This window comes from Phaethon lepturus, unplaced genomic scaffold (genome assembly GCF_000687285.1).
Source record: "Phaethon lepturus isolate BGI_N335 unplaced genomic scaffold, ASM68728v1 scaffold20950, whole genome shotgun sequence".
Taxonomy (NCBI): domain Eukaryota; kingdom Metazoa; phylum Chordata; class Aves; order Phaethontiformes; family Phaethontidae; genus Phaethon; species Phaethon lepturus.
In genome coordinates this window covers 42,480-65,799 of record NW_010511471.1, presented here as the reverse complement: position 1 = coordinate 65,799, position 23,320 = coordinate 42,480, and the positions used below count along the sequence as shown (strand labels likewise).

Genomic DNA, 23,320 nt, shown 5'->3' with positions numbered 1-23,320 from the left:
TGTTTTGTGGGGGGGGGGGGGGGGGGGAAGATTAGCTATACTAAAATTGTGGAGTTCTCAGATACTACAGGGAGAGGGGCCTCTGAGAGCCAGAGACATCAGTCACTTGGCCATAAGTTGTCCATAGACCTAGAATAAGTCTTGATACGCAGACAGGAATGCAGGACTGCCAGCTCCCATCTGTTCAAAGTGGTTGGCTAAAATCCCTTCTCGTACAACTATGCTTGATGTAGCAAGTCACAAAATGTCAAAAAGTTTAATATATAACATGACAGTCCTGAAAAAATATTTTCACAAGCTTGTGTCATGTTGTTTTGCTCTTACAGATAAGTATTTTTGGAACTTCCCTATCACTGTGTTTTACGGCCTTTATTTGCTCAATTGTTATTTTTAGCCATTTTTTCTGAGAGTACCCTTTCACCATTTCAGCTTCCTATTTCTTCAAAGTTATAGCTGCTTAGTTAACTTAGCCAAAAAACTTATCTCAGTAAAAGTTTCTCCTAACAATAAATTAAAGCTTTTCTTTTTTTTAATCTGGCGATTTCATTTTGCTTCTCTCTATTTTTATTGAGTTCTTTGTTTTGTTCAGTAAATGTTGACTTGGAGTTCCACAATATTGCAAATTGAATAAAATTCAAGTGTTTTGTCATCCATTCAAGATAATGGCATCTGAGGAGGTCATCCAGGCTATTATTTGCCTTAAGGCAGGATAAGTACATTCAGAGTCAGGGACAAAAAAGGTTTCATTTTATATTTCTAATCAATTAAAAAAATCCATAGAGCTTTCAATCATCACACTGTCAGTGGCTTTGCCTAAACTATGCGATCTGACCCTTTAGTGTCTCTCTGTTCCTTTGCGGGCTGGTTCGTCTGGGAAAGAAACGCAGGTGTGCTGCCCTGAGCGGCACTGAAGCACGCTCCGGTGGTGTCTCCGATCCAGACGCGTAGTGCAAACCCAGTGCTGAGCGCGCCTGCCTGGCTGCCCAGATGTAGCCATTGAAATTGGTGAGAACTTTGCCGCTGCCATAAGGAAACCTAAGTATGTCCTTTATTCTTTGCAGTTTTGAATGCCATCCATAAGCTTGCTAAAAATACCCGATTTCCCTCTGTTCAGAGGTGGGTATACGCCATACTCTGCTTTCACAGCTGATAATTTAATGATTAGGTCTCATGGCTTCTTCATGCTCAGGCATGAGCACTTACTGTTCAACAACAATTTTTCTACCCATCTGTTTCCTGAGACTGCCCCAAAAGGCAGGGGTAGGAGCTGTCTGGTGACATTGTTGGTAAGGGTGAAGCGCTTCTGTGAGTGGCAATTACATCAAGTGGGTTGTTTTCCAGCAGTGTGACAGTGAAATCCCACCAGTCCTTGAATGCTAAAGAAATTTGTCTAGGCAGTGATAATAATATCTTTATTTCCTGATTCTGTAGTGTCTTCAGGTTGGTTTTCTCAATATATGGGGTAGAAATGACCTCTGCAGTTGCGTAATGAAACCAAAGAAGCCATTGTCATTTCTGCCTTTGAAAGTGAAGTAACCTCCATGAACCCCCCTCTCCACTCTCACTCCCCCTTCTCCATAGCTTGCTAAGGAAAGAAAACAGTCTGGTTGCGATGGAAGATTGATTCTTGTGCAAGTGTTAAGATCTAGCAAAATGTGGTTTCCTGACCTTTGTCAGCTAAGCTTATGGCCTTTCCTAAAAAGGCTGTTGGCTGACAAATTTACAGCGAATCTGGTCTGTATATAGAATTTGAATTCAGAAACTAATGGCTAAACCGTAAGGGGAAAATCTGTTCTGTTTATTGGAGAATTTACAAGTACCACCTTCCTGCATATTATGTATTTTTCCTCCTTTCTCTCTTCTTCCATTAAGTGATTCCCTATATTTATCTGATTATATGAATGACCTGCAAGAGGTGCTATTTAAACGTGTGCCAATTTTCTTACCATGATGGCAGACATCAAGCATTTGTTTTTTTTTTTTTAAATACCTGATTATCATTGTTTTCTTTCGCCTTTTACTGATGATGTCTAAAAGCTAAAAATGGTATATAATACACTGAAAGAACGAAACATAGGAAAATTTGCATCATTAAATATTTTGATATTTATTGGTTACAGCAGCAATCAGTCACAAGACATGCAGTTTTGTTGGTATGTCTTATGTCTGTCCTCTGCATCAGAACAGCCTTTTTTCCCTAAAAGTCCCCATTTTGGCAAAACTGGAAAATTGATTTTAGGTAGTTTCACGGTGCTTTCAAATGGTTATTATTTCCAGAGCTGTGCTGTGGCATTCTAAGATATTTTTAAGTACTCCATGCAATTATTAAACAAGAACCTGTCCCATAAACTCTGTTGTCCAAAACAATTACCAAGTAATTTCTGATCCCAAAGGATTTTTGACTTAAAATGCTGTGTGCATGATACAGAGTAGTAAAATGCTAGTTTTACAATGTGGTGCTCTTTGTTCTAGGAATGTTTACAAGGATTACCGTTTCCTTGAGCTAGCCTGTGACTCCCAGGAGGAGGTGGATAGCTGGAAGGCATCTCTGCTACGAGCCGGTGTCTATCCTGATAAATCCTCAGTAAGTTAAACAGCTCACTAGTTTTCCAGTAGCTGGTCTGTTTGAGTCAGAAAAAAAAATCGTATCATCTGGGAAAACACGATGTGTGAAGATATCTCAAGAAATGGTAGCCTTTTCATTGTACTCTTCTGTGGTAATTTTGAAATATTCATAATTAAATATTTTAAGATCAATTTGTGCATAAAACCTCAATATTTTAAAAAAACAACAAATGCACAAACCAAATCTTTCCAAATGTTTTTCACTGGATCTGTGTAGTAAAAGCATTGAGCAATGGGGGGTTTCCTGAGCTTCATTGTTTCTATTAATGTCTTCTAAGGTAAAGATGTGCTCTGAAGAGTTTATTCCCTCAAGCTCTGTATTACAGAAATGGGAGAAGCATTCCAGGCAATCATGTATATTTATTTCACTCATTCACTGTGTGTTTTTTGTGTATGAAACACATGCTAAACCTTTCCAAATGCAGTTTTACTCAGCTAATCATCATGTGAAGCAAATTGAACAAGATACAGTAAGAAAGCGTCTATTAATTTATCGGAAAAGACAGAAAGTGGGAAACGGAATATGCCCAACTACCATTTCATATTTTTTGGACTTTATTATTTTGATATTTAATGTTGAGTGAGGGTTTGAGGGGATGTATCCAGAGAGAAGGCTAACTTTATCAAAAATACCTGTCTTTTGAGCTTTTGAAAGTTTCTCTAATGCATGGTTAACCTCTTCTTCGGTAAGTCTGCTGGTCTGCTAGATTCCTTCAGTGGAAGACCCGTTCTGAGAAACAGTGCTTTGATTTTGATGGAATTTGTTCTGCTTTCTGCTTGTTTTCTGTGGGAGGGCTACAACCCTTGAGTCCAAGCTCTTGTGCTGTCTTCTGTCTTCTTCATCTTTCTCTTCCTCATATTTCCCTTATACTTGCAATACCTCCATGGTTTCCAGTATAATTCTGTCTGCATCGCCTCCAGCTTCTATTTATGCACACAAACAACCCTCAGCTTCCTCTCCTCATACCAAGTTTCAAGGCTACCATCAAAAGATAAATGAGAGAATCCTTGAACTTCTGGATTCTCCAGTTATTGTAGGAATAAACAGTGATTATGATAATGATTATGTTTTTTTAAAATGGTCAAATAGGAATTTAGCAGGAGTCTTACCAGGTATCTGAGACTTTACTTTAAAAAAAAAAAAAAAAAAATTATGACTCTTCAGTATGTGGCCTGTCCCAGTAGATCAGTTCTTACCTAAGCCCATCAGAAGTCATTTTACAATGATTAGTTGTAAGAAGTTACCTAATTAATTACTAAGATCAAAATAGTGTATTGTTTTGTTTTCTTGCTTGGGTTTTAATAACGATGTCAAAACAGCAAGTTGCTGCCTCTGGTTTAATCTTGCATTCTGTGACATGTTTATCATATTCATATATCTGGTACTTTATCTTTAAACAAGACAGACTAGTTGGATTTCTAAACTTCTGCTCTGTCTCCCTGTCTCTCCCTTCCCCCTAAAAATATTTTGTATTCAAGATATGTTTATAAAGAATTCTTTATTTTGTTGTTTAAAGTTAGTCTGTCAAAGGAGTCGTAGACACAAGATGAGAGACTTCCTTGAAAGATAAAAGTAGAAGGGAGTCAAAATTCAGTTCTTCTTTGAGCTGGAATTATCTTTACATCACAAAATTATTGTTCCAAACCCCTGTAGCTTGAAATTCACCCAGTAGTCTATCAAGCTGTTCAGGAAAGACACTTGGTGCTCCTCTAGTCTTGCAAAGCACTTTGTTCCTACAGGACTAGAGGTCCAAACATGGACTGCAAGTCTGCTGTAAAAGTTTTGAGTTTTGCAAAGCAAAAGCTGCAAGGCCCAGAGTACCTTAGAAGCTTCGGTGGAACTTAAATAAAAATCAGCAGCGTTTCATTAAAATGCTGTGCATACTCCTCAGTTTCACACCTTCCTCTGACAATATAAAATAGTTTGAGAGATACACATCCCCCCCCAGTCTTTTATTCTCCTTCAAAGATTTAGAGACCGTGTTTTTATATAAGAGAGCCTGCCAGGAAATGGCAGCAACTTGTGTTTATTTCAGTGCTTCCCCACAGCTTTGCAATCCCGGAGTTAAAAAGGCAAAGAGGTACCCTAGCCCCTTCACAGACTGACCTTCTCGCTCTTTTCCATGTGCAAGTCACAGCTGGGAACTGAGTATCCAAGGCTTTGGCACCAGAAGTAGAAAAATTGCTGCTTAGAAATGAAAAATAGATTAATAGTGCTGTAAACCTGGAGTATTGCAGTGGTAAAGCTGGCCTGCTTTCTGTAACTGCCAGAGCAGTGTGCACAGCCTGGAATTTGAAAGCTAAGCTGTGTGCTTTCATTAACAGTGCTGCTGCTCGCGTACAAGGATGCTGATGTAAAACCCAACACAGTTGCCCCTAGCTGGGTTCCTTCTGCAGTGGCAGGAAAAGTAGGCATTTGTCACTGAATATAAAGAAATTTGTTCTGAATTGTCACCGGGGGCAAATCTCTCAACTAAGAATACTAATTTTTTGGGGGTTTTTTTTTGGTGGCACTGCTTAAAATTCTACGATTACAGTGGTAATGGAGCTCAGTACTTACGGCCATTAATATGAAGTCTCTAGTACTAATTTAGTGCTGTAAGTGAAGTCCAAGGTTGTTGATTTTTAATTTTTCTTTTGCCTAAACAAATTTTATTAATATATTAAAAATTAAAGGCTAGATACCATCCCATCCCTCCATTTGCCCACTTCCTTTTGCCTGCCTTCCCAGGCCCCCTGCACCTGGAGATGCACACTCACCTTCATATACTCACTCTCTTGTTAACTATCTCTAATCACCCCTCAAAGTTGCTCTATGAGCCCCCAAATTCTTTTGCAGTTTGCCAAGTCACCTCCTTCCCCCAGGAGATTTGCTTTTGTCAGGACGTGGGCTTTGACAGCCACCCAGATAGCAATGAATCAGTGTTTTTATTTTTGCAACCCATATGCAAGTCAGCTTGCTTGATATAAATCACACTGTGGCCAATTCACTTTGAAATGGGATATCCATTTACCAGCTGACTTTACTGCTGGGTTTCTGGACTGATGCATCCAAAAACCTCCTTTTTAAAAAAATGACTACAACTTTGGGACTAACCTTTCCAGACTGTATTTCTCAACTGTAGGCTGGTGTTTACTTTGGCTGACTTCCCACTGTATAATATACACTGTTCATGCCAGCTTGTGGCAAAACTCACAATTAAAAAAAAAAAAAAATAGCACAGATGTTTGTCGTAACTTGCTCGGCACACTTTACCTTGCTAGCACCATCCATTCCTTTTCCCCTCTCCCCTAATGCCATCTCCTCCTTATTTTTATTACTAATCTAAAAGTTCAATATTTGCTTTTTTTAAAAAGAATCGGATCGTGAAACTTTCCATTCATTGGCATGTTGTAGGGAGTGGCTGTCATGCGAGGGTAAGCAGACATGTTTAGTGGGTTGCTTTGCGTACTGGAAGTTCAGCGTTACCAACGCACGAAAATCCCTCTGGCTTCTGTCCCATCCCTAGATCATTTCAGGCCTCATTTTCTTCTCTCTTGTATTTAGTGTCCACCAGCTTCCCTGGAGCTGCTCCTGATTTACACTGGAGGAAGCAAAAGTGGAATCAGAATGTTTGTGTAGAGAGGAAATTTTGAGAAACAGCATGAATCTACAACTTCACTGAACGTTTTAAATCCTTTGTGAATGTCCTATGCTCCCCTAGAAGCTGTCGAACTAAAGGATTTGGTGAATGTTCTTTGAGTCAGTTCCTCATTTGGTTTGAGCTGTTTCCAGGATTGTATGACTTAGACTGAATGCATGTAAAATAAATGTATCTAATATTTCTTTTTTTCCCCTCTTTCCTCCTTGCTGCATCCTGCAAAGGGGAACAACAAAGTAAGTTGTCCTTTTACAAAATCCTTTTGTATCCTGTCTCAAGGGTTTTGTCAGGAAAACTGGTTTCTCTTTTGGTTCACACAACTATTGCCTGTATACTCTTAACAGCAAACTCCTATTAAAAATGTGGGTGCAAAAGTGTCTTCTAGAAAACGATTAACGGCTGTTTGTTTTAATTTTGGGGAAGGAGGTGTGTTAAGTGTTGCTGAGTGTTGTTTTTTTAAGGCAGTTCAGTAAGAACGATACTATAAAACAGTATTGGGACCAAAGATTATGAAGGTATAGTAATAAAGACCTTCTGAGGAAAGGTTACTACAGTCTGATGAAACTCATTACAGCTGGATTTTTTGACCATACATCAAAGCTTGTATTAATGGGCAGTTATAAAAACCCAGCACTAAAGTCTTAAATAACAGATTTGCTGGCGTTGTTGGCTAAGCTGAACTAGATCAGTGTACTGGCTTTGAAGGTGCCTTAAAATGGATGGAGGAGGGTGGGGTCAACATTTGACTTGGCTTCTAGACCCTTGATGTGTTCCAGCTGGACAGCAGCAGAAGGGTGTGGGGTGTGGAGAGGGAGAACTGAAATATGCATGGTAGGTTTTTTTGAAAGCAAGCAGCACATAAAAAGACAATTTTGCTGATGTTGACCTGATAAACTAATAATCAGGCCGTTCCCAGGGTTAGTACTTTTTCAATGCCATTTTTACTGAGCTTAAGAATGGAAATTGCACATCTCACACTTTGGAATATGATGCAGAGAAAGTTTGTCATACCATGGAAAGAAGCACAGCTTTTGTGCTCCGTTTTTTTTTCCCCCCCCCCCCCCCCCCCCTCCTGTTTTGGTATATTAACCCTTAGGAAGATGTATCTAGAGCATCAAAAGATGCTTCACAACAAATACTGAAAGTAGCCCCTGAAATATTGCCTGCAGCATCTCATTGTGAGCTTGAAGCATTTCTGGAGTATTTGGGAAAGACCCAAGTGTGTTTTAAATGTTCTTAAGGCTGGGGAAAGTTGTCTGATTTTAATATTTATATTTTTAACCGGTTTTTGACCACTTCTGTCTCCATAGTAGCTGGCTCAGAAGCACCAAAAATCTGTTTTTGTAGGCCTGTCTGAGAAAAAGGGGCTTTTAGTGTTGGGTAGGAAGGGGTTAAGAAAAGTGGTGTTTTGATGGCACGGAGAGAAGGACTTTACATAGGAGGTAGTGTCAAATGTAAATGTTAACTGTGTACACTAAAATGTCAAGGTAATGTTTATAATGTTTCTTTATGATATGCTGACTTTGAAGGCTTTGCTGCTGCAGTGGGTGCTGATCTGATGTCCAGAGGAGATAGGTTAGACTGTAGATGCCCTGTCAAGGGAAATGGGGAGAGGTGGGGCATCAAAGCGCTCTTGGGGCTCAGAGAAACAGAGTCTGGAGGTCAGGAGTTGCACAGACCGGCTCTGCTCTCCAGAGACCTGAGCTGTGGGGCACCCCACGGAGACAGGACTAGTAGCATCTGACATAGAGTTGATTGCTAGCACGAGGCAGGATACCTAAAAGCAAGTAGAAGAGAAACCTGTGAGATTTCAGGATTGGTGGATCTGTTAGCTCTCCTTTCACTCTGAGCAAAGGGCAATTCTTGCTGTGGGTTCGGGAATGTTCTTCCTTTAGCCTGGGCTGTCAGCCAGAAGGTAACTCCAAAAGAAATCTCCATGAAAACCATCTTGCTCCTTTTCTCGCACTCAGTTCCTTGTAAGGTTGCTTATATCCTCATCTGTGTTCCCTCCCTTCTCTTTCACACAGGTCATTCATGACGGATTCTGGAGGTTACGTTATCCCAGTTAGACAGGTAGCATTAACCTGCAGCTGCCTGCAGGGGCTCAAACCCCTTCTGCACTTAGTGGCATGGAAAATGAAATGGGTAGATCTGGGAGATGATGAGAGTTTTTGAGAAGGGGTTGGGGGAAGAGAGGAGTGGCAGATGATGGTGGTTTCTCAAAGCTGCATAATCCGTCCTTCCTGTGCAGGTACCGATTTACTGGCTACCTAGCAGAGCTGTAACCCTCCTATTAGTGCTGCCTGGTGTGGCATTCGTACTGTGGATCATGTCAGATGTACATATGTAAAGATCCCATACCCACCCATTCAGATTGTGCCTGCTTTTATACCTCTGCCTTTAGCTTTCCACTCTTAGATTTACAGAAGTAAAAATAAACATTGGAGTAATGAGTTCCTAAGAAAAAGGAGGGGAAGGGAAGTGAAGCGGGTTTATAATCGTCAGCAGACTACTAATCATTTTTATTTTTACTTTTTATTGTTGCACAATCATTAACGTAAGTGAGATTTCTCACATGGTTAAAGATAAATATATCTTCTGAAGCTTTGTTGGATAAAATCTGTAAAAGGGTCGTGTAGAATGAGGTAATGGAGACCTACCTCATTCAGCAAGCACATGTTGGCAAGCCCCATCTTACTAACATTAAAACTGAGCTCCACTCCGCAGCCTTGCGCAGAGGAAGAGCAGAACATCGTGCAGAGTTGCGCAGAGCACTGTAGCTTCGGTCCAGGTGCTGAAGACAGAGTAGCTGAATGCCTCTGAGTGTCTTAATCCACCTTTGTGAATCTGCTTCCTCCCCTATGCATCTGCATCACCCTCATTGAAAAAAAACCCCAAAAAAATCCCCCCAAAACAGCCCTCCAGAGCTTGCTGTTTGAAAACAACAGCAAAACCCGTAACACTCTCATGAAGACCATTTTCATTATCCTTCTAATATTGTTAGGTTAAAAGATTAGATGGATGCTGTGTCCTTATGAAATTTTGATTCCAAATCCCTTGGGGCTTGAGCAGTAAAACATCAACAAAACCCCACAAAAAAAACCCTAAGTGACACTTTTTCATATAAAGAATTCACCCTTCTTTTGTCATCCTTAAGCCCTGAGTTAGCCAATCATTTCTGCTTAATTTGAAGCATCAAATGATTCAGTGCTGAGATCAGACTTGAAAAAATTCAACTTCAAAAATACAAATCTGATTAAGTTACTTTTTGTGGCTGAAGTGACTACAAAGTTCTTATCTTCTAATTATTTTGCATTACTGTGCTTACTGATACCCTTTACAAAGCATGTAGAACTGAAATATATAAATATTAGTGGAGTTGTCACGATGTGTCTGTGAACGTTCACTGAATATAAAGTCAGTTAGTGTAATTTAGTTTTAATTTTCTCTTGAGAAAAACAGAATTCCTTTTGAAAGGAGAAGGAAAATATTCTCCCTGCCAGGTCAGTTTGCATGTTATTCCTTAAAATACTTCTTGGTGACATATTAATTGCTTAGATTCGAGTCAGCCTTTTTTTTTTTTTTTTTTTTTTTTTACTTTTCAGTATTTTGGAGGGATGGGGGGAAGTGCGGGTAATAGTTTTACTAAACCCAGATTCCAGATCAGCTACTTCATTAAGAAGGCCAGATGTCCTACTGTCTCTTGAGACAGTCCTGGAAAATGGGAACTTAGTGAATTCTACCTACGTATATGACAACAGCGCTCTCAGTTCATCTGTTTCATGCTTGGCTATTGACATGTAAATGCAGATATAGTGCCAAAAGCCATATGTATCCTTGCCTTGAAATAAGGCTCTGATGCTTTCTTTTTCAAATTCGGCCATGTTTCTGAAAGGTCTTCAATTATTTCCCAGACATAAACTCTGACTCAGCCAGTTACTGGCTGTGGTGATGCTCTACGAGTGCCCCAGCCAGATTCAAACTGAAAGTAAGTGGTTCTGCTCCGGGATTGCTAAAGGCCATGTTCGAGTTAAGTTCCTAAACTAAAAAAAGTAAAGACTCGTTTGGGTTTGCTGCATAGTAGTAAGTTGAAAAGCAAACTGTGCTGGTATGTCAGAGGGTAAAGTGGTGTAGACGGAAGTGTAAACTGTGCCTTTACTGGTTTTACTTTTTTCTTTTTTTTTTGTAACTAATATATTTAAGAAAAGGAAGGCATTGAATTCTAGGAAAAGAAGAATCCACTTCAGTTATGACTAAAATTGGCTTCAGGCCAACTAGGTTTAAAAATAGCTTTTAAATGAAGAAGTGTTAAATTTTTTTTTTTAAGTGGAAAAATGCCATAATTTTATAGACAGCGTTTCAGTCATTGCTTCGAACAGATGAATTGAATTTTACAATGAAGTCACGGCATAAAGGAACAGACCAAGCTAGTGAGTGTGCATGCGCACACATGCTGGGTCAAAAACAGTCCAAAAGGGAGGGAGGAAACGAAATGGCAGGCTGTTTTTCAGTCCCTTTCTCGCTGCCTTGCTGTTTCAATGCTGTGAAAACATGTTTCAGAGAAAAACTATCTTCTTGCTCTCCTAAATATTTACTAGTTCAAAACTAGATAGATGCAACCTTGTTCTCTGAGAAACAGAGCAGCCCTGGTTTATATTCTTGTAAGAGTAGAGTAACTGCTGGCACGAGAGAGTTAAAAATGTACAGGGAAAAAGAGATTCATAGTATTGCATCAGTTGCACTGACTGTAACAAGATGCAGGCTAATGGACTGGGTGATTTCAAAACCAGTCCCAGTGAAGCTGGTAACTTCCAATCAGGGGTCGTGTCTTCAATAGCTGTCACAGAGTTTTACATTTCTGCTATTAAACGGGACTGCTGACATTAAGCAAACTCCAGGAAATTTAGAAATGAGCAAACATTTTTTATTTCGGTAATGTATTCATGGTGGGCTCTTTACTGTGCTTTTGGCAAGAGATCTGCATATTGAAAATATTTTTAAATTCTTCATTCTTTATGGTGCAGCTAATTTTTGCAGCACTTGCGCTCTGGTGAAGGATTTCATTGAAGCTCTACAGAAAGGTGAAAACTCTCTGGTTGTGAAGTTTCAGATCACAGAGTGTGTCAGCCCTGTTCTGGACATATAGTGAGATTTGCCCTGGGGAAGGCAGTGAGGGTCGCCAGCCTCTAAGGATGCTTTCCCAGCCCTGGTCAATGAGCTCTGAGAGTTGGCTGGCAGACAGGAAGCTGCTTCTGGACTGTGCTGCACCAACCTCTGCCACAAAGGTCCTTTGGACTCCAGGCTGATGCCTGCAGCCGGAGTCCCTGTGTCTCCAGGTCTCAGAATAGCTGTGGTCGGGAAGGTCTGATTGCCCCTTTAATGCAACAGTATGGGGTCACCCATAAGGGGGACCGAACAGAGGGGGAAACACGGTCACAAGTATCACAAGGCTTTGGGACGATCCTAAAATATCTTCCTTGTCTTCCAAGGCAGTAATTGCACAAAACCCTCCTCCTGAGTAGTAATTGGGAGTAAGTAAAAATTTGAAAGATTTTTTTTCTGCCAGAAATGTCACCAGGCTCACCCTTCCATAGCATTTACAGTTTAACAGGAAATGTAGTCATTGGACATGAGGGTGGAGGGCAGCTGGTAAAAGGCCAGGCCCTTCTTTTTTCTCATTTACAAGGGAAAACAAGATGATCATGAGGAACTGAATGCTGTTTTCCCTGACTCCGTTTTGGACAAAAACTAAGATATGCAATGTCTAATCTGATACATAGTTCATCCTGGATTTCTCTAACCTTTCCTACCTAACTTTTTTTGTGGAGATAGGTTTAAAATTACATTCCATATGCAGAGTCAGACTCAAGTTCCATGTTCTGTGTGTAAAATCCTCCATTCTGGAGCTGCCTTCTCCACTCTTGTAATTCTCTTTCCATTGATGTCATGTGTTCCTGTTCTGTGGTCACTCCTCAGCTCCTGTCCCACCTGTTTCCCAGACTTGTTGTGCCTTTTATTGACTGATGTCTTCCCTGTCTTTATTTGTTGTATTGTATGACACTGGATATATCGAGTGTGCCAATTTTGGAGAATTGGGATTTTCCACTAGGAGAAGCGGGCTATGGACATTTTGTGGTGTTTGATCAGTGTGATTCTTTGGTGACTTTCATACCCTTGCTCCTAAAATCCCTGTTCCTGCAGTTGAGAAACAAGTGGTCTTACTCAATTTCCTTCACATTCTCTCTCTTTTAAACACAGCCTCTGCTTTTCCTCTTTTATAATCAAGTTGGTTTTTAATTCAAAGAGAGAATTCTATGTCATTAAATGTGCTACTAAGTTCACATAGCATATGTTAAATTACTGGGTAGGTATAAGCTCCGTGGTGGGTAGATACAGAGCTGTTACACCATGAGCTGTTACACAAGGTATAACAGACCCTTTAAATAGCAGGTCTTCAAACTTTCCAGTCACATTTGTTGCACAGTATTAACTTGACCTGTTCAGCAGCTGGGGTTTCTATACTGGTAGGCAGCATACCTAAGGGCATTCAGGGAAATCAGCTAAAGCAGCTAACCTAGAGCATGGAAGATAAAGTCCATGAGAAAAATTAGTCTTATGCAATGTAATTTGGCATTCAGTTGTAGTTTGGTGGTTTAAAACTCTGCTTGATTTGCAGACCTAGATATTTTCTAGCGGAAGCAGGAACCTCCATATAATGAATAGAAGTCTTTCTAGTCACAGGCCAGTTATTCCTAGCTGTGTTCTGCAGACACTGTGTAGTTGCTCAGGACCACAGTCTGGAAACAACTGCTGTACCATAATTCTAAATTACAGTTATTAAAGCTTATCTGGCTGATTCAGATAACAGATTCTCAGAACTGAGATTGTGAGCAAGATTGTCCTTAGCTCTGCTGTGAGGGCAGTGAACAAAATGGAAGAGGCCTCCCTGTTATCTACTTTTGCAGCTGCATACAGGCCAAGCATCCTCAAATAGCTCAGCCTCTCTTTTATATCACCTGTGACCTGAGGTGTGGCTGCAAACCCTCAAGAGATGTGAAGTTTTCATGCCAGCTCTGTGCACCAAGGAGCTCTATGGGAAGAGTTCCTTGCTGTTCCTCAGCTAAGGTCTTCAGTGTAGGTAATGGTCTGACTCTCTGAACAATGACACCAGCTGGCAGCTTCAAATGTGTTGGTGTCTGGAGCTGTGGGATTATACAGGAACCAGAGCTGGTATATTTATATGTGGGCCAATGTATGTCTCCTGTACATACAAGTAACCAATGCCCTATGTAAAGGTAAATTCTTATCCTTATTTGTAGAACTTTTTTAACTCTAGAGCAATGGCTTCTGGTTAAGGGCTCACTCCTGATTAAAATGTTAAAGCTAAGGCTAACAGTGAGAACAAAATGCAGCATTGTCTGCAGTCCTTAACACCATCTGTGTTGCCCTTGGTATGGTGAAAATCAAGGCTCTTGCTTTAAGAAGCTCGTCCTTCACTTGTCTTCAATAGTTTGAAAACATCAACTCTCTATCTGTGCTCTTTGTTATATACTGCTCTGCAGCAAATACCTCTTAACCTGATGAATGAATGCATATGTTCAGAAATGGTTTAATTGCAACCAGTCTAGGTCATGGAAAGGCTGGTAGATAGGCATGGTGAAGTCAACGGCATCAACTTCCACGGAGTTAGAATTTCAGTCATTGTGAGTGGGTGTGTTGTCCTTAGTGTTGTGTGTTTTTAGGGGACTGTTGGTTTTTTCTGTGGTTTCTGTAATCTGATTAGTGTTCTGCTAAAATAGAGTTCTCCTTTCCTAGAACCAGTCCTGGCATTGTCTGATTTGGGCTGTGATTTCTGTCCCATGTCGTATTTCTTTTATTTAGTTCCATCTTATTTGTACAGTTTCTTTTGTAAGCCACAGCATGATGCCTTTCCAGCAGCTGTTTTTAATATTGTGAATAGATACTATTTGTCTAGAAGCTGCAATTGTGGACCAAGATCCCATTTTACAAACTTAGAGTAAAAACATGGTTCCTTGCAGTCAAAGAATGACATGAGAGAATCGATGGATAATTACGGAGCAGTGTCCTGTCTGTGTTTTTTGTTAAAGGTTTGTCACTAGCCATTAAGTGCCTCTGGAAACAGAGTGTCTTGAGGCAAACTACCTGTTTATCAATGGTCTGACTAGCAGAGGACATGGGATTTAGGATTGTTTTGTAACTAATGAATTCTGTAAAGAAGGAGCATAATTTCTTTCACAGGAGTTCTCTCTTCAAGCCCGAGAAGGCAGTGTTATGAGTGATTTGGAGCAGGTTTGGCAAGATATCTTCATCTTTTGTTTTCTAAAAATACCTCACTCCAACATCTTTTGAGTGTGCAGTGATTTCTTTCTGCCTGTCTTTTAAGAACATGTGCTGACAAGACTCTCCTAAATTAATCTCTCAGATTTGACAGTAGTTCATTTGACTGTCCATCCTTAACTGGTGGAAGCATCTCAGCTTAAGTATAATTGGAAATTTGCTCAAGTGGTTTTGTTGGGTCCGTTGTTCAAGTGATTTAAAATCAGTAATCCTTGTGAACTAGCCTAGATGTAAGAATGCATATGAAGTTCCCCATCCTTTTGTTTCAAAGGATTTTACCCAAGACAGCATGAACGTGTGTGTGTGTTTTTGCCTCAGGTATGTTGAACGGGTTTCCTTCAGTGTATAAAAGTATCAACATTTTCCCATCAAAATTCAGATCTTTCCTAATGGGATCTGACTGGGAAATTGCATGTATTTCTAGGGATCTGTGTCTAGAATAATCTGTGATTATTACTTCCAAGTCTGGATCACTTGACTGTAGACGATTTTGCTCTCCCTTTGTAGGCAGTGGGTCCTTGGAAGCAGAAGCTCACCTGTCCTGAGCACCAGGTTCCTAGGTAACTGTCTATGAACAACATGACAGTAAAGCAAGGGAACACAAATTTACAATGGAGTACTTAAATATGCCTCTCTTCTCTGGTAAAGCTCAGGAATGTTGCCATTCCATGAAAGATAAAAGGATGCAGGACTTCTCAGTGTGACCTGTTCCACTTTTGTGCATTGCTGGTTTTTCAGGCAAAGTCATTCCTGCCTATGCTCTTTCTAGTTGAATCTTCCACTTCGGATGTTGGAATGGTTTGCTTGACCTAAAAGATGCTCCCGTTTTAAAGCAGTTACTTGTATCTTACTTGCAGCTGCATTTTTTCTGTGCGAAGCTCTTGCTTCTTCAGTATTGGTGGCCTTTTGGCTGCTCTTTCATAGTTTTTTATAAAATATATTTCATCATATATAGAAGAGCATTAAGCTATCTACCAGAGTTTACAGATGGTCACAAATACCTGAAAGATTGTCACAAATACCCTGTTCCTTCCAAATTCAACCCCCAACTGACAATGGAAAATTACAGTTCAAATATCAGTGATGCTACCTCTTTTGTTGCTGAGCATTTTGGTAAAAACACTGCTTTACTATGGTAACTCCACAATCCCTTGGGAATGACTCTTCAGTGCTTCCAGCTTTCAATTTTTTTCTTGACAAGTTTCTGGCTATATCCTGGAAAATTTCTGGAGTCTGCTATGGATCTACAGCAGCTGAAAGTATAGGGAGCAGCAAAAACTAAAACACGTTATGTTTGGTATGAAAAGGAATAACTTTGGGCAGGAGACGTTTCCAGTGCAAATTAAAATGTCCACATTCACACTTAACAAGCTAAAAACTCATTAGAGAGGAAGATAAAATTACTAAGCAGTTGCTACCAAGTTTCCACTCTGTCCTTCTGGACATCTGCAAAACCTAAACAGCTTTGCTACAGAACGTAAGCTCTGCTTGACACAGAATGCTTTTGTTAATATTCCTACCTGGAATCTCCAACAGAAGAGTTTTTTAGTCAGTCCAAGTTCAGGCGTCACGGTGTTCAGATCTGGTCATTTGTTTGGAAACCACTGTAATTTCTCTTATTTTTATGAACTTACTTTACTGAGTTTAAAGTCCCTTTGCTGGACGATATGCTTAAAAACACACAACATGCTTCCAAAATGTTGTGCTAATTAAAAAAAAGAAAGAGAAAAAAGAAAGAAAATTAAAGGAAAAAAACCCTCATAGCCAAAGAAGTCATACATTGCAAGTTAAATCCATCCCTTCTTTGGATAGAGTACTATTTCTTGCACAGCCTGCTGTGTGTCTGATAACATATTCCAGAGAGGCTGTGCATGCAGCGAGCTTTTCATTCAGTTTCTTTGGGCGTAGTACAGCAGGATATTTGAATCCGTAACATTTAGTTCTAAAAGATGCAGAATGTATTGAAATCCAGGCATTTATATATCTTGAGAGCATGACTGCATGTAGTCAACAGAGAAGCACTCTCCAATGCTGTAACAAAAAGCATTCTTTTCACATTTCTTCCCAGTTTGCATTTGACATGTCATACAAGAGCTAGAATATGAGGCAGACTTTGCAAGCAGCCACGGCAGTTCTTACTGTTTTTTGGGTTTCCCAAAGAGAACTGTGCTCAGTAGGTTGTTCTGCTGCCAAAGGTTTTATCATGTGGACTGAGTATCGTAACGGAACAGACAACACCATCTTCATGTGTTTTTAGACATGTTATTTACTTGGGTTTCCCTGAAGAAAGCTGAGGGATTCTTTCCTTATGAGTCACCAACCAAGTGATTGTTTTTATATAAACTTTCCTTCAGCTGGTTAGAGTTGGAACACAGTGTCTTCTGCTCCTTCTGGGGTCTGACTTTTCTCTTAATTTCTTTTAATAGTTGTTCCTGCAGCCAACAGGATGATTTGAACCTTGTGGCCTTCCCCCACACCCTCTCTGAGTTCCATGGTCTTGAAAATCGCTGGTCTAGCCAGCAGAAGTGCTGGTGGCAATCACTATTTGTGTGTAATTCCACTTCTCAGCTTTCTACCTTGTGGTGCTTTTTCAACTCTGCATCTTACTTGCAGCTTAGGGAGAATGTGCTGATGACATTAACCAAACTGGAGTTTGCATTTTTATGCGCCGAAATTAAAACAGAAAGTTGGTATTTGACTTCAGCGGCATAAAAGTTAAAAGCTGTAAAGTGCTGTGTTTCCTTAATGGAAATCACCACAGCTGGAGACACATGCCTTCTTTTACATACCCCTGAATCCTCTCCCACCCTCTTTTGGAGGCTGCAGAAGAGTTGTCTTTTGCCAGCAGAGTGGTGCAGAGTCACTTTTAATTACCTCCTTCCACTGCTTTTGAGTTCAAGCCCAACTGATGGCGCCAGGGGCTGAACCACAAGGAGATCACAGAATCACAGAAACACTAGGTTGGAAAGGACCTTCAAGATCATCAAGTCCAACCATTAATCCAGCGCCACCATGTCCCCTAAACCATGTCCTGAAGCGCCACATCCACACGTTTTTTGAACACTTCCAGAGATGGTGACTCCACCACCTCCCTGGGCAGCCTGTTCCAATACCTGACCACCCTCTCAGTGCAGAAATTTTTCCTAATATCCAATCTAAACCTCCCCTGGCGCAACTTGAGGCCATTTCCTCTTGTCCTATCACTAGTTACTTGGGAGAAGAGGCCAACACCCTCGTCGCCACAACCCCCTTTCAGGTAGTTGTAGAGAGCGATAAGGTCTCCCCTCAGCCTCCTCTTCTCCAGACTAAACAACCCCAGTCCCCTCAGCCGCTCCTCATCAGACTTGTGCACCAGCCCCCTCACCAGCTTCATTGCCCTTCTCTGGACACGATCTCCAGGCAAGTCCTGCCTATGGCAGGCAGCCTTGCCAAGCAGATGCTATACAGCCCACTGGACTTCCTTGCAGTGTTCTTGTTACTACATTTTAATCTTTTTTAGCCTGAGATGGGAGCTATGTTAAAATCTAGTCACCCTGTAATACACTTGTACGTGTGAAATTCCAGGTTATGGTCACCCACTTCTCTTCTGCTCCCTGACCTCACTTCAGATATTTATTCTCTGTGTGTACATGTATGTAATTACATGCATGTTTGACTTCACAGGTAACATATCCTGTATATGCAGATTTGTTAAAATGTATGGCATTCTTTTAAGCCAGTAAGTATGCACAGTTCTTTGAGTCTTTTTCGTAACCCAAGATTGGATTTCTTTATTTTTACAGGAACAGGAATGGTTTAGCTGGAATGAAAATGTTCATTCCACTGCATCATTAGCTACAGGCAATCTTCAGCTGAAGCCTAGCCTATTTTTCATGCTAAAGCTCTAATAGTTTGACTATTAATCAACATGTAGGATGAATTTCTGGGGCTGAGAGAGTTTGTCTGGATGCCTGTAATTTAAGCTGAACGCTCTTTTTTTCTTCTTTTTTTTTTTTTTTCCTTATGAAAGGAAGGTAGCCAGAATATAAATTATATTTTAAAGAGTTCATCTCCCTCTCACTCCCTTCTGTCATTCCCCTCTGATAAACACCCCAAAAGTTTTCCCGGGATGGATATGGAGGTTTAGCTGGAGTGGCAGATCTTCAAATGTGCCATTTGATCCTCCAATAATTCTAAAGCAACCTTCTGTTAGATGAGACTAGTTGCTGACATGATGATTGTCTCAAGTGTGATACTTGGTACCAAGTATACAGTCCAATTTGCTTTCATCAATTTAAATGTTAATTTTAGGGTCTCAGATAGTTTTTCCTCCCCTCCTCCATTACAAGGAAGCTGTAACCAGCAGCCCATGTGATAGCGGGAGCATCAAGATCCTTAGTCAGCTGTTTCGCTGCCTTTTCAGCAGCCTGCTCCTCTCACAGAAGGATCACGCTCTCTTACGAAGTTGGATGAAGACATGTAGAAGGCTGACAGAAGGTGACAAGTCAACCTGTAGGACCAGCTCAGTGTACTGACAGTGACAGTTTCTGTTTGCTCCTCCTGCCCTTCAGATCACTCGCTCTTTATGGCTAGGCCCCTCTCCTACCTACATACAAGCTAGTAGAAGGTGAAGATTCAGGGGACTGAACCTCCAATTCAGAGACAGGAATGGGAAAATCATGCATGGAAGGGCAGGAGTTGTTTCCTTACGCCACTTCTCTGCTCTAGTCTCACTAGGCTCCCTAAATCACTCTGCACGGATCTGTGGAACATGGAGTACTTCACCAGCCCCCTCTGCAGAAAGTGGTGAAACCACAGTCTCCATGCCCGGTGGCTTCTTAAGAAAAGTCTTTTCCAAAGGCCACATTCCTCTTTTCCCAGGCCCAGTAAGTAGCAGGAGTAGCTTTGGGTTGATCAGTGTGTTTATGGGAATTTTTGGAGACCACTAACTAAATATCTTTGCTCTTTGCTCCCAGATATACTCCCCAGCGTAATGGGAGAGCTGATGCAGAGCTCTTTCCAGCTCTGAGGCAGGGGAGTATGCTTTGGAACATGGACAAGGACCTTGTTGGGGAGGAAGGAAGAGCGCCATACAGTTCATATAGGATGCAGAGTTATTTCAATTTAACTGTCTAGGGCTCTCAAAGACTGCAGTGCTCTTGTCTGTGCAGGCTGAAAAGCAGCTTCAATGCTATGGTAAGAAAATCCTCTTGTCCTGGCCATGCAGTTTCATCTGACTCTTAAGGAAATAGTGCAGCAGCCCTGGAGACAAGGGAAATGTAAAAAAAAGTTATCTTTCACCAGAAGGCATATAGCCGCTTCTGTCAGTGATCCAGAAAAGATCGCACCAGTACCATACAAAAGGGTATGGACCTGCATTGCTCATAACAGAGACATTTGCTTTTTTCATGGCCACATTATACCAGTGTTTCAGAATTATCTTGATGCCCAGTTAGAGGTGTTTGGGCTTCATTTTCCTTTGTTATTGCTAGCTGATGAGCTCCTGGTCCAGCGCAGCAGGTGTCATTAGTCTGTCTGCATATAACTATTACTTTATCCTGTTTCTGCTTTTACAATCCTTGAAGTTATCTGCATGTTCCAGGACACTGTTGAATCCCCCGTTGTGTTGACAGTACCTCACAATTTTGTGTTATGGGCAGAAACAAATTTAACTGGCAAGTTCATGCTGTTTTGTTTCACTAAGACCGATCCATTGGACACTTGAAGGTGAAATCCTTCAAGGCTGCTAGTTCTTCTTCCCCTGTAATAATTTATTTAGCTCTTCAGCAGTATTTTTACTGTACCATTCTTTCATTAATATTCATCTTTATAAACTTAATTGCAAGTCTCCTAAGGGTATCACTTTGCTGAAGCAAAGATCTGTCAAGTTTCCCTTAGTCAGAAAATCAGTTACCTTATGGAGCCTGGCATGCTCTGCCATCTTTCTTTCTTTTATTTTTATTTTTTTATTTTATTTAAAGTCTGTCTTTAGAAACATGTTCAAAAGTCTTGCAGGCAGTCATGGTTCAACTAACAATTGTGTACTTGCATCACTTTTCTTCCCATTTTGTTTAGTGTGGGTGCTGCACTTGCTGCTCCATAGACCCAAGTACCATGCTGATACCTTCATACTGTGATTTTGCACCCAGTCCGTGGGCAGTAGCAGGAGCTGCTGCATTAGCCCTGCTGGGACCTGATGGCTGGATATGGGTGTATATTGGTGATACTTTTAGGAGATTCCACACAACGTATCTTTCTTTTTTGAGGGTAGCAATTTATTCTCTCACTGCTTCCCTTCACATCTCCTGTCCTGGTTAGGAAAGAATTATTATGATACAGTAAGTTTTGTTTCACCTGAGACAGTTGGTACAAGAGTACAAGAATTTTGTCCGTGAAATCTTGGTAGCCAAAATACTTGGCTCTGATCAACCCAGAGGAAATCATCTTGTCAAATAGCAAGCTTCAGGGCCAGTGACTCAGGTTTTCCCCTGCTTGGGTCTGGGTGACAAGAAACTGCCCGTGACAGCTATGAGGAGCCGAAAGCAGTAACTCATGCTCCTGCTACACAGCATTTTCTCCTTTGATGTTGCGAGTAAGTTGCACTCCGAAATACAGCCTGTGATTCCAGACCACGGTCTTTCCTCCATGCCTCCTTTGCTGCTTGCCTGGCCACTGACTGGTTTTTCTGTTCAGGGCTTTTCATTTTTATACTGGTTCAGTTCCCATTCCCCTTCCAACGCTTCCAGCCATACAGTTGTGTTCCCTAAGGCTAGTTGATCTGTTAGGGCGTGTTTTGCATAAGCCTTCACTTTCTCCCACCATGGTCATTCATGGTTTATGTGAACCACGGTTCACAACATTGTAGATTTGCTTGCCAATAACCATTGCCCCTGCACACACATGTGGTATCTGCGTGTGGATGTATGAAGCACATGCATTTGTAGGCATCTGAATTTCAATGGTACTAGTTTACACTGAGGTATGTTTCTGTCTAATTCTAGAGAGTATTAGGCACATATAAGAATTGTTTAACGTGGAACATGTAATTATCAATTGAAAAATCTGCACCCTCTCAGACGGCTTGTCAACACTTTGTGTCTCAAAATGTGTAGTATCCAGAAAACTGTGGTGTTAACCTTTTCTAGTACATACTGCACATGTGAAAAATCAGTCCTTTTTTGTGTTTGCATGGGATCTTTGTTCACTGTGATTAATAGTCCACTAACAATGTCCAATACAAGTTCAGTGCAATGTACAAAGTGCCTTTGATGCCAGACATTCTACAGTGCTGTGCAGAAACTAAAGCTAATAGTCGTAAGCCTGAGAGGACTGGAATGTTTTCAATTTACTTTTAAACAAATGACTTTATTGTGCCATTCTCACATGGGAGTAAATTCCACAGCCTTAGTGCCACATTAGACAAAACTTTTTTACCTGCTGATTTCTGTTTATACTTGGAGAAAAGAAATTAACCTTGGTTAGGGTTTGGGGGGAATAGGACGGGACTATTAAACTCTTGGGGAATTTTGCCAGGGGCTTTGCTGGGAGCAGAGTGGGATGCAGGAGTACAGGATGTAGCTGAAGGATGATTTGTGGTGCAGAGTGGAGTTCAGGAATTCTGTGTGCCTGAAAATCAAACTTGTGAAGGGCACCTGTAGGAAAAGGTTTAAAACTGGTTTTGCCACTCCTGAAATGTAAGGAAGCAGTTGTTGTAGTCTAAGGAAATGCCAGTGGATGTTGGGAGGAAGATTCCTAGTGACTGCAGCTGGAGATAAATAAGACCCAACTCCTAAAAGTAACAATCTCAAATAAGTAACAGGCATCTGTAGCCATACAGGAAGGACATCTCTCAACCACAAGAGAGAGAAAGTGTCTCTGAACTCACCACGTTGGTGGCTGTTGTAATGGTAAGGGTTTTCAGACTAAGAAAGGGAAGTTTTGTAAGAATGAGTCTTTAATGCTTATAGGATGGTTTAATACCATGGATTTGTAAAAATATAAAATACTTGCCAAATGCCTAAGGAAGGAACATAGATCCATTCAGCATTGCTCCAAGTGGGAGACCCTCTAAAGCTGATGAGTGCTTGGTAGTCTTCTAATAAATATAATACAGAACCCATTTCAGTAACTGCTTTTGATCAAAACATGAGTGTACATTAATTACTAACAGAACCAAGAACACCGCATTTTTTTTTAACCGCTCACTAGGCCTTTTTTGTACTAAACCTTTTTTAACAAGGCTGTTGTTTTGTGCATGTTAAGTGGTTTTATTGCTTTATAAATTCATAAGCAATCAAGAAAAGGATTGAGTGTTTTGACTAAAGTTTTTACTTTTGCTTTGGCCATCTACAAGTAGCATTTTATGTTATACATCACTGCAAGGAAATAAAAATAGAAAAAAATGACGAGTTTAGGAGATGGTTAGATAAATGCAATTGCAGAAATTGGACAATTAAATCCACTCACCTGAAAATAACTTTAGAGCCTTTTGTCTTCCTCTGATGCTTCTAACCACTGTCTGGTCTTTTCCAAATTAATAGCTCTCTTTCGCTCACCTCTGTGCAATGGCTTCCCATAAAACCTTACCTCAGTCACAAAATGAACAATGTAAATGCTGCAAATAATTTTGCAGTGTCCTAAGAGCCCTAAAGCCTTTGCTGCCACTGATGTGGCCTCAAGAGGAGCTCTACCTTCTACAAAAGCTTTTCAAGCTTTTT

At 40.7% G+C, this 23,320-nt stretch overlaps 1 protein-coding gene across 1 annotated transcript in view; it reads left to right on the top strand.

Annotated features, from left to right (window-relative positions):
* DNM3 (dynamin 3) overlaps positions 1-23,320 on the top strand; it is a 172,359-nt gene that overhangs the window by 118,408 nt on the left and 30,631 nt on the right. The window contains exons 17-18 of the mRNA XM_010284144.1: positions 2,473-2,584; positions 6,491-6,502. Coding sequence (XP_010282446.1) covers positions 2,473-2,584; positions 6,491-6,502 — 124 coding nt within the window. The remainder of the gene's footprint in view (positions 1-2,472; positions 2,585-6,490; positions 6,503-23,320) is intronic.